The 21,226-nt window shown below is 43.3% G+C and overlaps 1 protein-coding gene across 3 annotated transcripts in view; it reads left to right on the plus strand.

Moving 5' to 3' along the window:
- Positions 1–305: 305 nt before the first annotated feature.
- LOC140739725 (one cut domain family member 2-like) overlaps positions 306–21,226 on the plus strand; it is a 142,898-nt gene continuing 121,977 nt past the window's right edge. For all 3 annotated transcript variants that reach the window (XM_073068182.1, XM_073068183.1, XM_073068184.1), the window contains exon 1: positions 306–1,558. In XM_073068182.1, the coding sequence (XP_072924283.1) occupies positions 538–1,558 (1,021 nt within the window). In that variant the 5' untranslated portion in view covers positions 306–537. The remainder of the gene's footprint in view (positions 1,559–21,226) is intronic.

Here is a 21,226-nt window from a genome sequence, read left to right on the forward strand (position 1 = left end):
CTGTGCTCTGGTTAATTGAAAACACAAAGAGCCAACAGCTCCATAAGGGGAGTTGGAGCGTGGAAAGCAACCTTGGATAATTTAGCACATACGTTGTTTGATCTGAACCTTCCGGGTTCTAGGTAAATGTAGTGATACGAGCAAGGCTCCGGAAGTCAGTAATGAGATGTGGGACTGGTGACGTCAAGGGTGGATGTGAGATTGCGCACCGACCCTCTGGCTCCCCCTCTCTCTCTCTCCAATCTGCAGCCGTTAAACATCAGCCCAAGGACCCGCACATCAGTCAGAGAGGGCGAGCGGAGCGAGCCCGTAGCACTGAATTCGAGACAGAGAAAGAGAGAGAGAGAGTGAAAGAGAGAGAAGGGGGTGGAGAGAGAGGGAGGGAGAGAGAGAGTGAGAGAGAGAGAGGGGGAGGGAGAAAGGGTGAGAGCGAAAGAGAGAGAGTGAGAGAGAAAGGGAGAGAGAGAGAGAGAGGGACTGCAAAATGCTCGATCGAACGGATGAATAGCTATTGATGCTGATCCCGCTGCAGCGACCATGGAGCTTACAATGGACAATATTGGGAATATCCACGGCGTAACCCAGGCCAGCGACCTGATGAATAGTTCTCACAATCGCCAAGCTTCTCACCGGAGTCTCTCATCCCACGGCCGACCCGCGATGGTGTCCAGCATGGCTTCGATCCTGGAAGGAGGCGAGTACCGTCCGGATCACAGCCTGTCCGCTCCCCTGCACCCGGCCATGAGTATGTCCTGCGACAGCCCCCCCGGAATGAGTCTCAGCAGCACCTACACCACGCTGACGCCCCTCCAGCACCTGCCGCCCATCTCGACGGTGTCGGACAAATTCCACCACCCTCATCATCATCATCACCACCACCACCCGCACCAGAGGCTGGCCGGCAACGTGAGTGGTAGCTTCACCCTCATGAGAGACGAGAGGGGCTTACCGTCCATGGGCAATCTCTACAGCCCCTACCACAAGGACATGGCGACGATGGGACAGCCGCTGTCCCCTCTCTCCAATGGACTGGGAACACTGCACAACTCTCAACAGTCCCTGACCCCTTATGGCGGACACATGGCGAACGAGAAGATGCTCTCCCCAAATGGTTTCGACTCCCACGCCGCTATGCTCTCCAGGGGGGACGAGCACCTAACCCGGGGGCTGGCTGCTCCTGGAGCCGGGATGATGGCCCACCTCAACGGGATGCACCATCATAGCCACCACCACGGGCAGAGCAACGGCTCCATGCTCTCCTCCGAGCGCGACCGCCAGGCCTCCGTGTCCGGATCACAAGGCGGTACCTCCAACCAAGTCGAGGAGATCAACACCAAGGAGGTGGCTCAGCGGATCACCGCCGAGCTCAAGCGCTACAGCATCCCCCAGGCCATTTTCGCACAGCGTATTCTGTGCCGGTCACAGGGCACTCTGTCGGATCTGCTGAGGAACCCCAAACCGTGGAGTAAGCTCAAATCCGGGCGGGAGACCTTCAGGAGGATGTGGAAGTGGCTTCAGGAACCAGAGTTCCAAAGGATGTCTGCACTGAGGCTGGCAGGTAGGACGAATAGTGCACGGAGGGTTTCGGTCAATTGCTTTTAATACCGATGCTAACACAACGCATATAATGCAAACTTAAAACACGCTAAATCATGCAACAAATCCGGGAAACTTTGTGCAGCACACTGAATACCTTTCCTTTGCGTAAAATGAAAGAAATGCTTCACAGTATATCCCGGTCTCTGCGCATCGATCCCCTATATTTCTATTTCTTTGTCTGTTTGACATTGTGTGTGCTTGACACCCGCGCTCACATCGTGTCTCCCTTATCCCATTCACACACGCTATTTACTACAAGAAGGCTTTTCCCATTACCCTCGTCCTCCCAACACCACCCCTCCCATCTCGTGTTTAGCATATGTAAATACCGTGATAATTCTTTGCTGCGGAAACAGATAGAGAAGGGTCGCTGCTACCTGTGCCGTCACACAAGGACAGATTGTATCTAACCTCCCGCTCTTTCCGTGTACGAGTTCTCCCAGGGAGCCATCTCTGCCCATTATACGATTCCTATTGATAAACACATTTGTTTTCGGCCGGCTACATTTTCCGCGCTGAATGAAAGGGGTCTGTGCCTTGTTTTAATTAAGTCTGGGTCTAAGAAACTGTAATGGCATTCCATCGTTGGCACTGGTAGAAAATAATGGTATTTGAATGGGGCTGGTGTGTCAGCTTCACTATTAAAGAAAGGCTTTTAATATTAGACCTGATTTTTACCAACGCTACTTCCACAGTGCAGTATTCGTACCAAGAACTATTCCTCCTCATCCTCTTCTTTTTAAGTGAAAGGAATTAATCTTTTAATGGCCTTTTATAAATGAGTTGTGGGCCACCTAGTGTAATTAATGTGACAATGAATTCAGCGTGTCCGACAGTGCATGGATTCCCCCCGCACAAATTCCGCCGAGTCCTCTCCAGGCAGAGTGGCAGGACAGACATCTGTAAAGCCCTGACCTCAGGTACGCAATCCACAAGGATCCGCATTCCCTACAATTCACCTGCCCCTTAATTAGGTACGAATCGAGGCATCTTTTAGTTACAGTCGATGCGCTATTGAAAAGCAGTTAATGTAATGCAGATTGCCATTGGTTTTACAAGGCTCTGATAAATAAAGATTTAAACTGTCCTGAATTGGTTTTTTTAAGTGTCTCTGGTGTTAAACTCAATCGAGCGTTTGTGTTTTATTTCAGTTCCAAAATGTACCATGTGAAAGTTCAGGCAATTAGCACAATTCAGTTAAACATCACTGGACGTGACAACGCAAACGCAATTAGAATGAAAACATTCAAATTAAGCATTTTTAAAAATATATAATACGTATTCTAGACTTTGAACGGCAATATCTTAAAATCAGAATCAGGTTTAATATCACTGGCACGCCGTGAAATTTGTTGTTTTGTGGCAGCGGTACATTGCAATTCACAATTAAAAAGCTATATATTTTGTCACATAAACAAATATATGAAATAAATTAAATAAGTAGTGCAAAAAGAGAGCAAAAATATAGTGAGCTAGTGTGCGTGGGTTCATTGTCCATTCAGAAATCTGATGGCGGAGGGAAAGAAGCTGTTTCTAGAACACCGAATGTGTGTCTTCTAACACTTTTAAAAAATCTAACATTTTTTAATTAATCCCTTAGTGCAGGTCTCTTTGAACTCGATATTTAAATCTAATGGACTATAAACCACCGGCGCTAGAATATAACATGACCAATATTTTAAAACAGATGGCGTGCACTGCGGATAGCATTTTTCTTTAACTGCTAGATTATATGCACTGAGGCTTTCTGTTCAGGATAAGTTCTTTGTTACCTCAGTTTCTATAACTGATCTGTAATCAGATGCGGGTTGCCTTGGGATCTAGGCGCAACCTAGACTGAAATAATTAATGGTTTGCTGTTTTTGGTTGTGTAAATGAAGAGGTTTGGGGGTATCGTGACAGTGCCCTCCGTGTGATATTGTGAGATAAGCAGGAAAAAAGTCGAAATAGCCAGAATTTTTTCCACCAGGGTGAGACAGAATCGTCGTGTTTCAAACCACAAAATCAATAGCTTCGAATTACAATTCGGAATTCATCACAGTCAAAGAAATCGATTTTTAGGGTTGTTCAAATATTTTGAAATGGGTATAACACGACCAGATAATGTTACATATGAGACTGCATGGAGAACAGAGAACTGCAAGTGAACGCGTTGGGGTTGTCTCAGATATCCTGGATGTAATTGCATGTAAAGTAGCGATGATTGGGGCACCTTGGGGGACCAATGGGAGGGAGTGTGCGGTTTCACTGGGTTTACAAGGGAAAAGGGTGATACGCGAGAAAAGTCGTTTCAGGAAGCTTTCGCAGGGTCCCAAAAGCCCGCTTGATACGTCTCCGTGTTTCTCTATATCGGATCGCTTTCACCTGTCCAGCGGTAATGAAGGTATTGTTTTCAGTAAATGTCCCACATCAATTACACAGAGTGCTAACAGCGTCAATGCCCGTCAATTTTCTAGTATCTGAACCACGCTATAATTTGTACACAATATTCTCGGTAGCACGAGGTGTCTGCGTATTAGGTTCCTCTGCTGCTGTGATCATTATAATTCTGGTCGTCCTGTCGGCGATTAGCTGTCCACACTGGGCTAAAGCTGCGTCCATTCAAACAGGCAACACCATCAACAATTCACGTGGCAACACTTCACCTCTGAGAGACTCCCCAATGACAGGCGTTAACATTGGTCGGGATAAATTCTGCAATCGGCACTTTAACACCCCGTATGCTTGTGTAGATGCGCCCAGAGGTTGCCATTTCCTGGACGTTTTAGGGATGAAGCGGGACGCACCAGCCAACTTTTTATTTAATTAAAAATACAGCACGGTCACAGGCCCTCCGGGTCGACGAGCCAGCGCTGCCCAATTAATATACTTAGTCAACTAATCGTCTTTGGGATGTGGGAAGAAAGCCACGCAGTCACGGGGAGAAAGTAAAAACTTCTTGCAGGCAGCGGCGGGAACTGATCTCCGCTCGTTGGCGCCATAAAACAACGGGCTCACCGCTACGCTACCATGTTGTTTAATGAAACCCCCCATTCATATGGGGATGTCCTCGTTTAGTGAACACACTGAGCGCTGAAATGCCGAATAGACAGATACCTAACATATTTAACCCCCTTTCCTATACCGCGCCTGCAGATTAACACTCAATTATTTAAAAGGGTTTTAACACAACTCTGGGATGGATCCATACTTTGGTGGACACGCGAAATCCAGAGCAAGACTCTCAGAATGCTGAAGAAACTCAACGGGTCAGGCGGTATCTATGTCGACGTTTCGGGCCGAGGCTCGTCGTCAGAGCTGTTGACTGTTTATTCATCTCCATAGATGCTGCCTGACTTTGTCGAGTTCCTCCAGAATTTTGTATCTATACTTTGGTGGCGATCTTGGTATCATTTGGGAACGAAAATGAGCTGGCTTGCGTTTTGTGAGGTCTGTAATCCACGTTATTTGGAGCCCTCCCAGAAGAATTGTTTGACGGCAATACAGAAAAGTTTACTCTTATTCTAAATAGAGATTGGCAAAAAATGGACATTCTTTAACCTGCTCCATCAATTAGTAACATATTAATTCAAGTCTCAGTGCCACGTACAGCCGTACACACACTGCGTACCATAATAATTATAATTATTAACCGCACCCAACCGGAATCATTCTATGCTTTCTTAAATGAAGATCTTAGGAAGCAATTCCAAGGACATTTGCAAATGTGCGACTTTCCATAGCCGGGTGCATTAAAGTGTGGATATATGGATATGACCGTGAATACGTGGATCCCGGATCGGCCTCCACGATCACCCGAACACCCACCAATAGACAGCCCCTTAGGAGATCATGCTCGACGCCAGAGACCACGCAATGACTGTTGCTGACGAAAAAGAATCAAATCTATTTCACCTGTGGGCACCCAGTTCACGTAGAACTTTGAACGCAGAGCAGCACGGCATAGGCGCAATGTTGTGCCGAGCCAAAAATAAAAATAGTAATCAAACAGCTAACTTCTGCCTACACAATATCCATATTCTTCCATTTCCCTCACACCCACGTGCCTGTCTAAATGTATCTAAAAGTCTCTAATGTATCTGCCTCCACCACCACCCCAGAAAGGGCATTCCGGGCTCCACCATATTCTGTAAAATACTTGCTACTCACATCTCCTTTGCAATTACTTCCTCTCATGCCCTCTGATATTAGACATATCAACACTTGGGAAAAGACAGCATATGTATCTAAATGCTTATTGGACACAATAGTCATCGGGTGCCTATAAAGGTAGCACAGGGAAGGTTCAGTTTTCAGAGTGGGCGCGTGGCAGGCGCTGCCAGGGCTGGTGCTGGAGTCAGATACATTAACCAACTCGTAGGCAGGCGCACGGATGATAGAAAAATGGAGAACCGTGGAAGAAGGAAGGGTTAGATTGATTTTAGGGTGGGTTAAAAGATGGGCACAACACCATGGGCCGAAGGTCTGTGCTTACTGTCATGCTCTGCGTTCTATATTGGTCTCTGTCTTTGCAGACTGAGAAGGTGGAACGGTATCCAATGCGTAATGTTCCCGGCGTGAGAAAATGAGTCAGAATCAGATTTAAAGTCAGGTTTAATTTCACTGACATATATCATCTTGTTTTACGGGAGCAGTACATAGTAACAGATAATAAAAACACTATAAATTACAATTATATATAAAAATAAAGTTAAATAAGTAGTGCAAAACGAGAGCAAAACAAAAGAAAGAAGTAGTGAGTGCTTGGGTTTATTGCCCATTCAGAAATCTGCTGGGCGCGTGGAAGAATGATGGTGTTACGGAGGGGAGAACGGGGGTTAGGTAAGGTGGGGAGCCGAGTTTGTGCCAGTACTGAACAGCCCTGTCCATGCTCCGGGGAAACACGTTCTGCTCTCCAACGTGATCCAGCGCTTGCTACCCACATCACCTCGAAGGTGGAGATTTTCTGCCGCACGTCTCTATTGTTCTAGTTAACGAAATCAAAATGGGGTGCTGGATGCAGCTCACCTGGGTTGTGAAAACAGAGATCCACATGTTCCACGCGACGTGGGGGGGGGGGGGGGGTCATCGGGCACGGGACAGGCAGGGCAGCCGGGATGATGTTTGGAAACGCAGCTTTATTCCACTGAGAAATGGGGTTGGATTCCCTAAAATAGCCTGTTCAATAAATCGCCACAGATGCTTCTGCAGAGAGTCAAACTTTATCGATTGAACAGTGATGGTCGCCAACAGCCATAAGGGGAAGCAGACCATTCACCAGGGTACAGACACTCACACACTCACACTCACACTCACACACACACTCACACACACACACACACACACTCACACACACACTCACTCACTCACACTCACACACACACACACACACTCACTCACTCACACACACACACCCACACTCACTCTCTCTCTCTCTCTCTCACACACACACACACCACACACACACACCCACACTCACTCTCTCTCTCTCTCTCTCTCACACACACACACACACACACCCACACTCACTCACTCACACACACACACCCACACTCACTCTCTCTCTCTCTCTCTCTCTCTCTCACACACACACACACACACACACACACACACACACACACACACACACACACACACACACACACACACACACACACACACACACACACACACACACACACACACAAACCCGGACACAAAAAGAATCACTCAGCTTTTTGATTGCTCGTCTACGATTGATGAACTTTCACTGGTAGTTAAAAAGAGAATGGATCAATAACTATTTTTGTCATTCTCTCTGTCGTTGCTTGTGGCATCTCACTGACTCGAGCGTTTTATGGTAAAGCAAAGCATTTCTGGTGAACAGAGAAGCCCGAGGACGGCGAATGGAGAGATGAGTCAGGAAAATCAGCAACAGAAATGCCCCAATTTACATACAAACCATAAAGAAACATGTCCGACCTTTTGCACTTTATGCATTAGTATGCGTTATATACTGACCTGTTTATATGTACTGCACGCATACACTGTGCAAGAACGTGCATGCATTTGTTATATTGACGGGGAGTTAAGAAAACGAGTAATGTGCTTTACTGTTGCTTTGCCGAGTAAAGAAAGCACCTTTAATATTTAGAGCGCCGTCTACACAACGCGATTTTTGGTTTATTATTTGTCACGATTTCAGGCGATCCTTCTCCGGGAGTAATATGAATATCTAGAGAATGATTTGGGAGCATTCACGGCGCACAGTTTAGCGGGGACACTAAACCCCTTGTCGTAACACTGTCCAGCTGCTGAGAGTCTCGGATAGATATAGGACTGTTTATGTGAACTTTGAGTGATACTGGAATCTTTAATTAATGGAATTCTTATCAAAAAGCTGCTGGGGAAACGGTGGAATCCTTCTCAAAGGTCGCCTCTGCGAGATATTGGCTATCTCGTTGTAATTTGCAGAAATTTGAAGGAATCGAAGGGACGTCGGGCTGGTCCGGAACGAAAGTTAAACAGTAACAGTGTGGAGCAGATAAAATTGAGGTTTCAAAGGTGTTCTGCGCCAGGAATAGTGCAAAGTCTCACCCCCTCCCTCCCAACACACACTACACACACACACACAACCACCATACATATTCATATACAGAGTGGGGGGGGGGTACGGTCAGAGAGAGACAGAGAGAGAGAGAGAGAGAGAGAGAGAGAGAGAGAGAGAGAGAGAGAGAGAGAGAGAGTGAGAGAGAGAGAGAGAGAGAGAGTGAGAGAGAGAGAGAGAGAGAGGAGAGAGAGAGAGAGAGAGAGATTCTGAATTTGGTAGATGTGAAGATGTGATAACGATTCGTAAGGACGTGAACACTGCCACAACCCAATCAGACAAAGACCTTTGTGTGTGTGTGTGGTGTTTATAACAAACTGGGAAACACAGGAGCAAGTAATTTCCTCTAAGGAAATATTTCTGTAAATAAATGCTATTAATTATTAGTAAAATTCGGCGGATGCGGGCGTTAGTAACCGACATGAACATGTGAGGTTTGAATATAATGCTGTCGCTGGTAATTCTAAAGTAACTGATTATAACCGATAACTGATACAGGGCGAGAGGCACAGATGAGGCAACGGAGTATTTCTAGGCTTGGGTAGTGGGTAGTATTCAGAGATGAAGGCATTGACTATTGATTCCTTCAAGAACTGAAGCGAATTCTGTACCGATACTCAGATGCTGTATTTAAGAATGCATTTTTAAATAATTCATATTATGGACGCATAAACAGAGCATTGATATTGACTAGGAACCGTATCATTGTTGTATAATTTAACTCGAAGTATTCGAGAGTTTTAGGATCGGTTTAATATCACTGACATATGTCGTGAAAATATATTATAAAGGGCAGCAAGATACTATGCGGCTGAGTATCATAACTATTATGAAACCAACTGTAGTACTATTTGCAATGTTTTGTTAACATGCAGATTACAACGAATAGAAACGACGTCAAATTCAATTGGTCATTTACGTTGAAAAGCAAGACAGTAAATTCTAATCACTAACCAGACGGAGGTTTTAAACTAAGCTGCAATAAAATTATTAAACATTGGTATCCCATTTGACTTTGTTAACCCGAACAGGAAAACAAAACGCGGGAAGTTATTAAAATCCGATTAAGGAAACTCCCCATTGCTCACACATCTTTGTTATATTCGCAGAGTGGATGTGTTCTTCGAGTACAGCACAGGAAAACTGCGCTGCGTGTGTGTGCGTGTGTGTTTGTGTGTGTGTGTGTGTGTGTGTGTGTGTGTGTGTGTGTGTGTGTGTGTGTGTGTGTGTGTGTGTGTGTGTGTGTGTGTGTGTGTGTGTGTGTGTGTGTGTGTGTGTGTGTGTGTGTGTGTGTGTGTGTGTGTGCATATTAACGTGTGTGAATGAGTGTGTGCGTGTCTGTGTATACGTTTGCGTATGTGTATGTATATGTGTTAGTGTGTGTGTGTGTGTGTGTGGGTACAGCTCACAGATAGTGGCCCGGATGACATTTCCAAATCCGCTGTCAACAGGCAAGCCTTCTGGTGACAGTTTCTGCAGTTAAGTCGAATTTTCTCCACATTAGCATTTAGATTTAAGACCAAATTGCACCGACCGATAAAATAATGAATCTCCCTGCTGTCTGAGTTGTAGCTTCATCTCCGAGCCATTAGATCTAAAAGTATATTAAGGAATTAATCAGCACCTCCACCCATTGACACACCCACAACCATAAAGCACTTTATGTACTTACGTCGCTTTATCTAGATAGAATTAGTCCATGTATGTAAACTAATCTTGAGTATATATACGGCCACACTCAACGGTTACTGTACGCTGCGTTTTATAGGATTGTATTTGCATTTATATTTGTTGTGTTTTTTCAATGTTGCATCGGATCAGGGGTAACAATCATTGTGCTCTCCGTTGCACCCGTGTATTGAAGAATGTCAATAAACAACCTTGAATGGAATAGAAATAAGAATACTTCCCATTGCCTCAACAGCATCTTGTTTTTTTTTATTATTTACAAACCGTTTTGTTGTTGCTTTCACGAGGAGAAGAGCGTAAAACCACGGGGTGATTTTCCGAACTGTTCTTTTGTTGCGGCATGTTACCCGAGTGTCGGAATCGGGTAACTAATAAGCCGTGAAAATACCCCGAACATGAATGGAGATAAACCCGGAGAGGCCGCTGTTCCCCCTCCCCTACTCCCCCAAAGGTTACCGCTCCTCAGCATGCCGAATCAACTGCCCCCGCCCCCGCCCACCTCACGAGGTCGCTCGCAGTATGGCGGGCAGCTAAGCACATCGAGACAACTGATCATATGAGCAGGAATGGTCTCGGCTCGCAACGTCGACGCTTTACTCTTTCCCATAGCTGCCGCCTGACCCGCTGAGTCCCTCCAGAATTTCTCCAGATTTCCAGCACCTGCAGGATCTCCCATGTTTATAACCGAGTATATGAACTGCATTGTGACTAGTTTTAACCGCAGGAATTGGAATTCGGTAACTTTGGACACTGACCCAGCCCGTCCCACAGACATCGGCGTTGCTCTTGAGATGCCCAAGTTAAACGACAGTCAGGTTAAACAGCTCTCATTGTCCACTCTGCTCTCCTATCGAAATCCTTTTACTCCAGCCCTTTACCTTCCCCACGCACCGATTACTTTCTAGCTAACCCTCTTTCCCCTCACCCTCCTCCACCCACTTCTTTTTTTTAATCCTGGTGTCTTTCCCCTTCCTTTTCCTGTCCTACTGAAGGGTCTCGGCCCCAAGCGCCGACTGTTTATTCATTTCCATAGCTGCCGCCTGAACTGCCGAGTCCCTCCAGTATTTTGTGTGCTGGCCTAATTTATCCCGGTAGATATTCTCAGAATATGACAGCCAATCTGTACCTAACTGGCGCACAGCCCCTTCAGCAATGCCCATTATAACACTTCAAGACTACGCTGTAAACAAGGGGTTCCCAACCTGGGGTCCACAGACCCCCCGATTAATGGTGGAGGTCCATCGCATAAAAAAAGTTTGGGAACACCCGCTGCAAACACACGGATAATCAGATAAATAAATGGTCGCATTCATTGTGGTGTACGCGCCGAGCCAAACAAAAGTTCCAAGTAAATTTATTATCAAAGGACATATATGTCACCATATACAGCCCTCAGATTCATTTTCTTACGGGCGTACTCAGTAAATCCATGATAGAACAATAACCAAAATAGAATCAACGAAAGACCGCACCAAACTGGGCGTCAAACCAGTGTGTAAAATACAACAAGCTGTGAAATACAAAAAAAGAAAGACAATAATATTAAGTAAGAATCGAGAACATGAGATGAAGAGCCCTCAAAAGTGAGCCCATTTGGTTGTGGGAACATTTCGATGATGGAGCAAGCGAAGGTGAGTGAAGTTACCCCCTCTGGTTCAAAAGCCTGATGGTTGAGGGGTAGCAACTGTTGCTGAATCATGTTCAGTGGAAAGGTCTCAGACCGAAGCATCGTGTGTCCATTTGCACAGACGCCGCCTGACCTGCTGAGCTCCTCCAGCGTTGTGTGTGTGTGTGTTATAATGAAACTCTATTAATGAAGCAAGAATTATGCGTTACCCTGTTTCTTTCCGCCATGCGGTGCAAATCCAACCCTGAGCGGAGCTTTCTGTACTTGCATACACCCTCTCTATTGAGGGAGAGTTTAACTGGAGCATCAGCATTTATGATATCACCCTTATTAAGAGCAGCCAATCAGACTTCATCTAAATACACGGGAAATCAATTAGTGCTTGTGCAGACGTCTCTGGTGAAGGAATCGTCTCCATTACCCAGCACGGTTGTGCCCGCTTCGACTTCCTCCTGTAACTCATTGGCGTCGATTTAAAAAAAAACAACACTTGGGTTCCATTCTCCACTTCCCTCCCGAGAAAGGTTGCGTTCAAACCAGACAGCCACTCACGTCCCACTCCCGAGGTCGAGACGAGTCTCAAAGACTCGTGTTCTCAATATTACTTATTTATTGTTATGATTGTATTTGCACAGTTTGTCTTTTCTTTGCTCATTGGCTGTTTGCCCGTCTGTGTGTGTGTGTGTAGTTTTTCACCGATTCTGTTGTATTACTTTGTTCCTTGTTGCCTGCAATAATTAAAAACATTAATGAGACACAGCACAGATAGGCGTTTCTGGCTCTATGATCCGCGCCGCCGTCAACTCCCCGATTTAACCCGAGCCTAATCACGGGACAATTTACAATGACCAATTAACCATCTTGTCTTTGGACTGTGGGAAGAAACCGGAGCGCCCGGAGGAAACACTCGCGGCTACGGGGAGAACGTGCAAACTCCTTACAGATGGTAGCGGGAATTGAACCCGGTTGACTGTACTGTAAAGTGTGGCGCTAACCACGACGCTACCGTGCCGGCCCCAGTGAATCTCGGTGTAGTGTATGATCACAAAAACGTACTTAGATAATAAATTTACTTTGAACTTTGAACTTGGCCACAAACCGAAACACCGAGGACAATGCCCTTTGAACTAAATATTGCAAAGAAGCAACGACATACAAGTAACCCCTAATTGTGCGTTGAAAATGTAGTTTCTCTCTGAGACTGGACGATATTTAATTGTTCCTCAGGCCGAGTTACTAAAGATGGAAAATATCAATTCCAGATAGGAGTGTGCAGTTCCCGTATCGGAAAGAAGAACATTACATCTTAAATCGATTTGTAATTACAGCTCAAACCCCGGGCGGATGTCCGATTGTTTTAGTTTTGGGTGTGGAGTTGTCAGTGATCAGGAGTTCAGAACTAACCCCCACAACCGGAACTCATTAAATTATTCCGTGAGCCGGTTCCCGATTCAAGGGACCTGGTGGCGTTGAATCGGGTAAATAAACGAATTGGCCTGATCACGGAAGACGGGGATACTCGGAGCCCAGGTAAGCAAGCAGCGGGTGAAGAGGGATCGACTATTGTCACGCCTGGGATCGGAGCACTTGGTATTCTGTGAATTTACCACAGGCGTTTGAAAATCTTTATAGAAGGACGAATGATTATTAGAATTAAAATAATTTATACCATCTTTTATTCCATATTTCACATACTTTCACATTATATTTCCAGTTGGAGAGAGAGAGAGTGTGTGGGGGTGTTTATAAATCTTTATAGAAGGACCAATGAATTATTAGAATTAAAATGAAATCTCTTATTCCACATTTCACATAATTTTGCATTATATTTCCAGTTGGAGAGAGAGAAAGGGGGAGTGTGAGAGAGACAAAAAGAGATGGGGGGTGTTTATAAATCTTTATAGGACCAACGAATCATTATAATTAAATTGTAATACTTTATATCAGCTTTTATTCCATATTTCACATAATTTCGCATTCTATTTCCAGTTGGAGAGAGAGAGTGTGTGTGTGTGGGGGGAGGTTATAAATCTTTACAGAAAGACGAATGATTTTTAAAAAAAGAATTAAATGTAATATTTGATTCTATCTTTTATTCCATATTTCACATTATATTTCCATTTTGGGTGGGGAGGAAGAGAGAGTTATAACCGGATCTTTGGGTTTGTTATTAAAAATGCGGCAGTACGGAGCGTTCTCAGTCTGTGAAATCTCTACAAACAACAATGGAACCATATTTGTTCAATGTCAACAGACGAACAGACTCTCAACGCAGTAGGTACAATGAACTGTATGTATTTTGACATTGCTATTAACAAGCGGAAGTATAAATTCTAAACACGCTGTGAATCCCGATTCCAAGCTGTCATATGTAGTACATTTTGGTTGGAATATTCTATTTTACTCTTCCACTGTATTTTAAGAAAATTATTTTACAGATAATTGCAATCAACCTGTATAAAATGTGAAAATATCTCAAACCCGTTTGATTTATTTAATCAACCGTTTTAAAAAAAAGTACGACCTTGAATGTAGCCAGTGTACACAAGGCGATATCTTTAGCGGCCAAGAGTTGGCCCGGAATAAATCCGTGAATCCAGAGAAAAAATATTAATTTTAAAATTCATATTAGGTAGAATTCTGAAGTGAAACATGTAAGTATTTAGATAGTTTATCTCATATTACTGAAGACAGCAAAACTTATTTTAAATTATTTATCACATCAATTTGGCCAATGGATTACATTAAAACAAGTTCGTTCGTTTGAATAGAAGATAACCAGAAACAATGCAATAATCCGTGATATCTTTACTTATATATAGCTACTTTTGTTCGTCGGTTTCGTTACAGATTTCATTGAAATGCGACGTTATTCCGTTGTGATTTTCAGGAATTTTAATTTAATTTAAGTAGATAATTTCAAATTTTTAAAGAACTTAAATCGGCGAAAATATTCTTTAAAATTATCAGCATTTGACAGAATTGTGTCGCTCTACATTATCGGTAACTCCCGCTGATTTTGCAACGGCAAAGACATTTGTTTGAATTTAACGTACATATTTTCCAGCTTTGAAATTATTTCTGTTAATGTCACTGATTACCTGGTCCGAATCATATTTTGGGCCTTACTCAAAACTGAGTTACTCTGGAAAGTCAAAGCTCTATTAATTATGCTAATTTCCTGGGTGATCGTTTAAGGCGATGAATGGATATTCTGGGGCGGGGTGGGGGGGGGGGGGGTTGCTATAATGTTCTGCTCTCCCGGGGTCCCTTTTACACCGCGGGTTTCTCTCCGGGGCTCCGGTAAACTCACTCCCGCCTCAGTGTCACAACGGCTCCCCCTACTGACCAAGCGCGATGTTTGCGCATCCTCCGGGTTACCTTCCGTGTTGCCGACTCGACAAGTTACATCTCCAGTAAGACCAACACTGACCGTTTCCTCCTAGATCTTTAGATTTCACCACAGAAGGACCAATATGACTTTTATCTCTCAGCCAAATAAGATTACAAATAAAACATTATTGAGAAGCAAACATTTAACTGTCTCTATCAATGAAGATTTCCCAATAGCAGCTTGTCAAAATAATCGAATTCTCGATGCTCGGAAGACAGACGACACAGTGCTTCGATATTAGGTTACAACACAGGCTTGCAGTTGACTTCATAACAAAAGAACTACAAAAATCTTTTAACATATTATGAAGAAGAAGATTAACTTTGGTAGAGCATAAGATCTGTAAGTGCAACGTGTCCTTCACCCTAATGCGAGTGGGACGAACATTTCATAAGCAGGGTGGGTGGGATCCTTCACGACGGTCCTTGATGGCCCTTTTCTGGCACTGACATACAGTCCTGTGCAAAAGTCTTAGGCACATATATATAGTTAGGGTGCCTAAGGGTTTTGCACGGTACTGTATTTGGGAACGTGAAGCTGAGAGTGAATTTGTGAATCTGGCAGGAACAAAGGATGTTAAGAATAGTGAGAGTGTGGGACAGGTGGTAGAGAAGCTGCGCCAAGGGCAGGGCTACAGACACAGCCAGTCCTGTGACACCAGGCAAGGTCATTTGATTCCAAACAATTGGTTTATTGATCATTATCAATGATCATAATTAATGATTATTATAATTGATCATTATTAATGATCATAATTGATCATTATTGAGAATATCTCTCTCGCGTTCCCGCTCCCTCCCCTCTCCGTTCCCCTTTTTCCAACCACGATTCCCCTCTCCCTTCCCCCTTCCCAATAGAGACCCATATCAGAATCTGGTTTATCGTCACTCACGTCATGATTTTGCTTTGTAAAAACGGTACAATGCAATACATAAAATTACTACAGTACTGTTGCAAGTTTAGAGGCTCCCTAGCTATACATATGTGCCCAAGACTTTTGCATGCCATGAAATTTGTTGCTTTACAGTAGCAGTACAGTGCAACACTTAAACATACTATAAATTACAACAGGAAATATTCATTTCACTACCTCGATGTACTGGTGCATGGAAAGACCGGTGTGAATGGTACACAGACAAAAGCTTTTCTGTGTGTTCTGACATATTTTGTGAAATTTTTTGGCTTGAAGCAACAATACTACAAATTACAGCAAAAATATATATGAAAAATTAATTAAATAGTGCAAAAAGTGAGCAAAAATAGTGATGTTGTGTTTAAGGGTTCATTGTTCATTCAGAAATCTGATGGTGGAAGGGAAGAACCAGTTCTTAAAAAAGAATGATAACCAGTAGTTCCTCATTTGAAGGAAGAACATCAGTAACACAAGAGTTTCTGCAGGTGCTGGAAATCCAGAGCAACACACACAAAATGCTGGAGGAGCTCAGCAGGTCAGGCAGCATCTATGGAGTGTAGTGACTAGCACAACAGTACCATTGACCCAGGTTCAAATTTGCTGCGTTTGTGTTTGTACGTTTTCCCTGGGACTACATGCATTTTCTGCGGGTGCTCCGGTTTCTTTCCCAGTCCAAAGACCTACTGGCTAGTAGGTTAATTGTTATTGTAAGTTGTCCTGTGATTAGGCTACAGTTAAGTTGTATGATTGCAGGGTGATGTGGCTCAAAGTGTTGGAAGGACCTGTTCCACCCTGTATCTCAATAAATCAATAAACAATCAATGTTTCAGGCTGACACCGGAGACAATGAGGGGTCTCGACCCGAAATGAGAACAGTTTATTTCTCTCCAACAGTATTAGTAACAGCCTTTGTTAGTGGTAAGATGGGAAATTCGGGATCCTGGAACATCTCTGCCTGTAAATTTCAACTGCTAATTCAGAAAAAAATGGAAATGATTGGTGAAAAATTACAATGAAAAGAGTAACCACAATAGTTACTTGCTGAGAGCAAGCATTTTTATTTCTTTTCAGATAGACCAGGCAAGAGTTCAAGCTGATCATACTGATTCTCTTCTAAAAGTTACATAGAAACATAGAAAATCTACAGCACAATACAGGCCCTTTGGTCCACAAAATTGTGCTGAACATGTCCCTATCTTAGAAGTTACTAGGCTTACCCTATAGCCCTCTATTTTTCTAAGCTCCATGTACCTATCTAAAAGCCTCTTAAAAGACCCTATCATATCCGCCTCCACTACCATTGCCGGCAGCCCATTCCACGCACTCACCACTCTCTGAGTGAAAAATTTACCCCTGACATCTCCTCTGTACCTACTCCCCAGCACCTTAAACCTGTGTCCTCTTGTGGCAACCATTTCAGCCCTGGGAAAAAGCCTCTGGCTATCCACACGATCAATCGCTCTCACCATCACCTCTATCAGGTCACCTCTCATTTTTCTTCGCTCCAAGGAGAAAAGGCCGAGCTCACTCAACCTATTCTCATAAGGCATGCACCCCAATCCAGGTAACATTGTAAATTTCCTCGCACCTTTTCTGTGGCTTCCAGATCCTTCCTGTAGTGAGGTGACCAGAACTGAGCACAGTACTCCAAGTGGGGTCTGACCAGGGTCCTATATAGCTGCAACATTGCCTCTTGGCTCCTAAATACAATTCCATGATTAATGAAGGCCAATACACCGTATGCCTTCTTAACCACAGAGTCAACCTGCGCAGCCATATTCTGCCATCATATTTGACCTACCAAAATGAACCACTTCACACTTATCTGGGTTGAACTCCATCTGCCACTTCTCAGCCCAGTTTTGCATCCTATCAATGTCCCACTGTAACCTCTGACAGCCCTCCACACTATCCACAACACCTCCAACCATTGTGTCATCAAAGGTTGATTGGTACATTGGACTTAAAAAGACATAGAGCTATTGGTATGCATATGCCCTTGTACAAAACTTCAAGAGGTGTGTCGCTGGGTAGTGATTAATATTCTTATGAACTGGAAGTGAAAGAGTGAAATTATAATAACAAGAGAGAAAACAGATTTACCACTCTCGAGTCCATGGACCTCCTGGTTAGTCTATGGCATAAAAAAAGTTGGTAACCCCTGCATTATAGTTTCCAAGTTTATAAAACCATTCTACAGTTGACAGTGAATTCCTGCACCTAGCATCACCTTATGTACATACAATAAGTCTACTGAAATAAACTAATCTTGTGTATATATGGCCACTCTCGAACAGTTATTTGAACATTGTGTTTTATAGGATTGCTTTTATATTTATATGTATCATTTGTTTTTTGTTTTTTTATTGTGTTCTTTACAATTATTGTGTTTTTTATGCTGCATCAGATCAGAAGTAACAATCACTTCATTCTCATTAGACACGTGTGCTAAAGAATGACAATGAACATTCCTGAATCGTGAACCTTAATTTTCAGAAGCTTGAGAATGTAGAGTTCCCATTACAGTTTTCAAGAAGAATACTCAAAAGCCATCAAGGATTGAGGATCAATGTTATTCTCCATGCGTTAAGAATTCGCTGTGGTCTGTTGGTCAGGGCGAGACCTGACGAGAAAAAATAACAACATTACTAACAATTATAAAGAATAAAGAATTACATGAAATATTAAATTAGAAGTTAAAGTACAGATATGGGTTGAAATGTGAATAAATACATAAATACTGGTATGTATTTACAATGTAAACAGCATTATACAAAGTAGTTTAAAGTGTTCCTGCTGTTGACAGTAAACTCTTAATTTTCAGAAGCTTCAGAACATGAAGAGAATTTATGTTGAAAATCTGTATGTGTAGAAAGAGAACTATAATCATCTGTGGTCTAATGGAAGTAGCTTGTGAAGGTGTGCTCAGCGTCAGCGTGCTTTCTGTAAGCAATGTTGTCAGCATCTAATCAGCTCAGATCACCCTGTTTAGTGTGTTACTGGTATCGAAGAAAATAGAAAACTATCTCTCAAGTATTTGTGTTAAACTTCAAAAATCTCATCTGTAAGCAATTCCCACATTAACTACTGAGTTTATTTCTCAAATAGGAATTCATCAGTGTTTATCCGCTTTCCTTCAAGAGTGCTGGATTCAATAAACATTTCAAAGCACACCATGATTTACATGTTACATGGTATAAAATTGATTGGTGTAGTGTTACCAATATGCTGTGAAAACACCAATAACACATGAAGAATTTGTTTAGTAATGATGTAATGATTTCCAGCACCTGCAGGATTTCTTCTGTTTTGTGGTTGTCTATCACTTTCCAGCTGCCCTCCTTCCGCTCCCCCATCTTTTTATTCTGGCATCTTCCCCATTCCTTTTCAGTCCTGAAGAAGTGTCTCGGCCTGAAATGTTGACTTTATTCATCTCCATAGATGCTGCCTAACCTGCGGAGTTCCTCTAGCATTTTGCTTTTGTGTTTTAAGTCTATCGTATGTTAATTTGTACATGATAGCTGCTCATATATTTAATTGTAAATTTAGCTACTAAGCCTGGAGGAACCATTTCTACTGACAGGGGAAGGGGCAAAGGCAGGTTACTGGTGTCTTAAAACCAGTTGCTTCGGGCAGATGAGGCTCATCAGCCATGATGGGCAGCTCATTTAGGAGGAGGAAAAATCTGATCTCAGGCCCCTGCTGCCTTGCAGCTATACCCACTCATGGGGAAGCTTTGGGAGTAAACCTCGAGGGGGAGATCTGGAGCTGGAGTGCCTAAGGCAATCCTATGTTGAGTTCAACGCTGACAGGCCACTCCTGCAACACCGCTGGTGCCAAACTGTATCGGTCTCTGCCGTTCCTTTGGGTTCATCAGATGTATAGAGAAGGGGAGCCTGCTACAGGGGCAACAGCTTGCTCTCCATATTGTACTGCCCTGGTTTGTGTATCTAGACAGCTAGGATGCAGCATCCATGGTCAACTCTGACCAATGGAGGCCAAAGAAGAATTTACCGTATCATAAAATTGGTTCTTGACCACATGACTTTTTCAGTGCTTTCATCAATGAGAAGTGATTTAAGGAATATCTGCAATCAGTTTTATGAATCAATCGCTATTTTTGAACTGGAGACTGGTAGGGGGAGTATAAGGTTGGGATGTATCACAGTGGATTGCTCAGAGAAACAATGGAATGGGTGCAATAACTAAAGATTCATTAGCAAAACATTATCGGACTCTGTGCGACTATGCAGTTATTTTCTGGAGACAAACACAACAGGCAAATTGCATAGAGCAAGGTCTCATAAATAACAAATAAGATTATGAGCAGTTAATTTGTATTGGTGGAATTGTTTTGGGGATAAATGTGAACTCTCAGCTCTTCTTCAAGTAGTGCCTTGGGATCTTTTACATCGACCCAAGTTGGCAGATGGGGCTTTTGTTTTAATATCTCAGTCTAAAAGGCAGCATTGATATGCTAACCAGAATTATTTGCTCAGGCCTAGGAGGTGAGGTTAGTTCCTTCACACTCTGATTAAGTGGCAAAGCAGCCAGCACTATATAAACTAAACTGACATTGATATCTGGGAAAGACGGAGAAAGGAGCCAGGAAGCTTTTTGCACATTGACCTTCATAAATCAAAGTTGGGATGTTATGTTGAGGTTGTATAAGACATTGGAGAGGCCTAATTTGGAGCATTGTGTGCAGTTTTGGTCACCTACCTACAGGAAAGATGTAAATAAGAATGCAGAGAAAATTTACGAGGATGTTGCCGGGACTGGAGGAACTGAATTAAACTTAAAGATTGAATAGGTTAGGACTTTATTCCTTGGAATGTAGAAGGTCGAGAGGAGATTTGTTAGAGGTATACAAAATTACGAGTGGTAGAGATAGGTTAAATGCAAGCAGGCTTTTTCACTGAGGTTGGGTGGAATGACAACCAGAGGTCATGGGTTAAGGGTGAAAGGTGAAAAGTTTAAGGGGAACATGTGGGGAAACTAGGGTGGTGAGAGTGTGGAACGAACCTCCAGCACAAATGGTGCATGCAGTTTCGATTTCAATGCTTAAAGAGAACTTTGGATAGGTATGTGGATGGGAGGGGTATGGAGGTCTCGGTGCACATCAGTGGGAGTAGGTAGCTTAAATGTTTCAGCATGGACTAGATGAGTCAAAAGGCCTATTTTTGTGCTGTACATTTCTATTATTCTATGAAGCAAGTAGCCACAGCCCTTATTCACAGCTTAATTTAAGAAGCTGTTTTAGGGCCATATTGTCCCACAAAACTTTTGAGAATTACCTGAGTTTCTGATCTGAAGCAGAGAAGAAACATCACATTAAATAAACACTTAACCAAAAGCTGGAGAAACTCAGCAGGTCAGGCACCAGCTCTGGAAATGACCAAACAGTTGACGTTTCGGGCCGAGACCTTTCTTTTGGAC

This window comes from Hemitrygon akajei, chromosome 16, assembly GCF_048418815.1.
Source record: "Hemitrygon akajei chromosome 16, sHemAka1.3, whole genome shotgun sequence".
NCBI lineage: Eukaryota > Metazoa > Chordata > Chondrichthyes > Myliobatiformes > Dasyatidae > Hemitrygon > Hemitrygon akajei.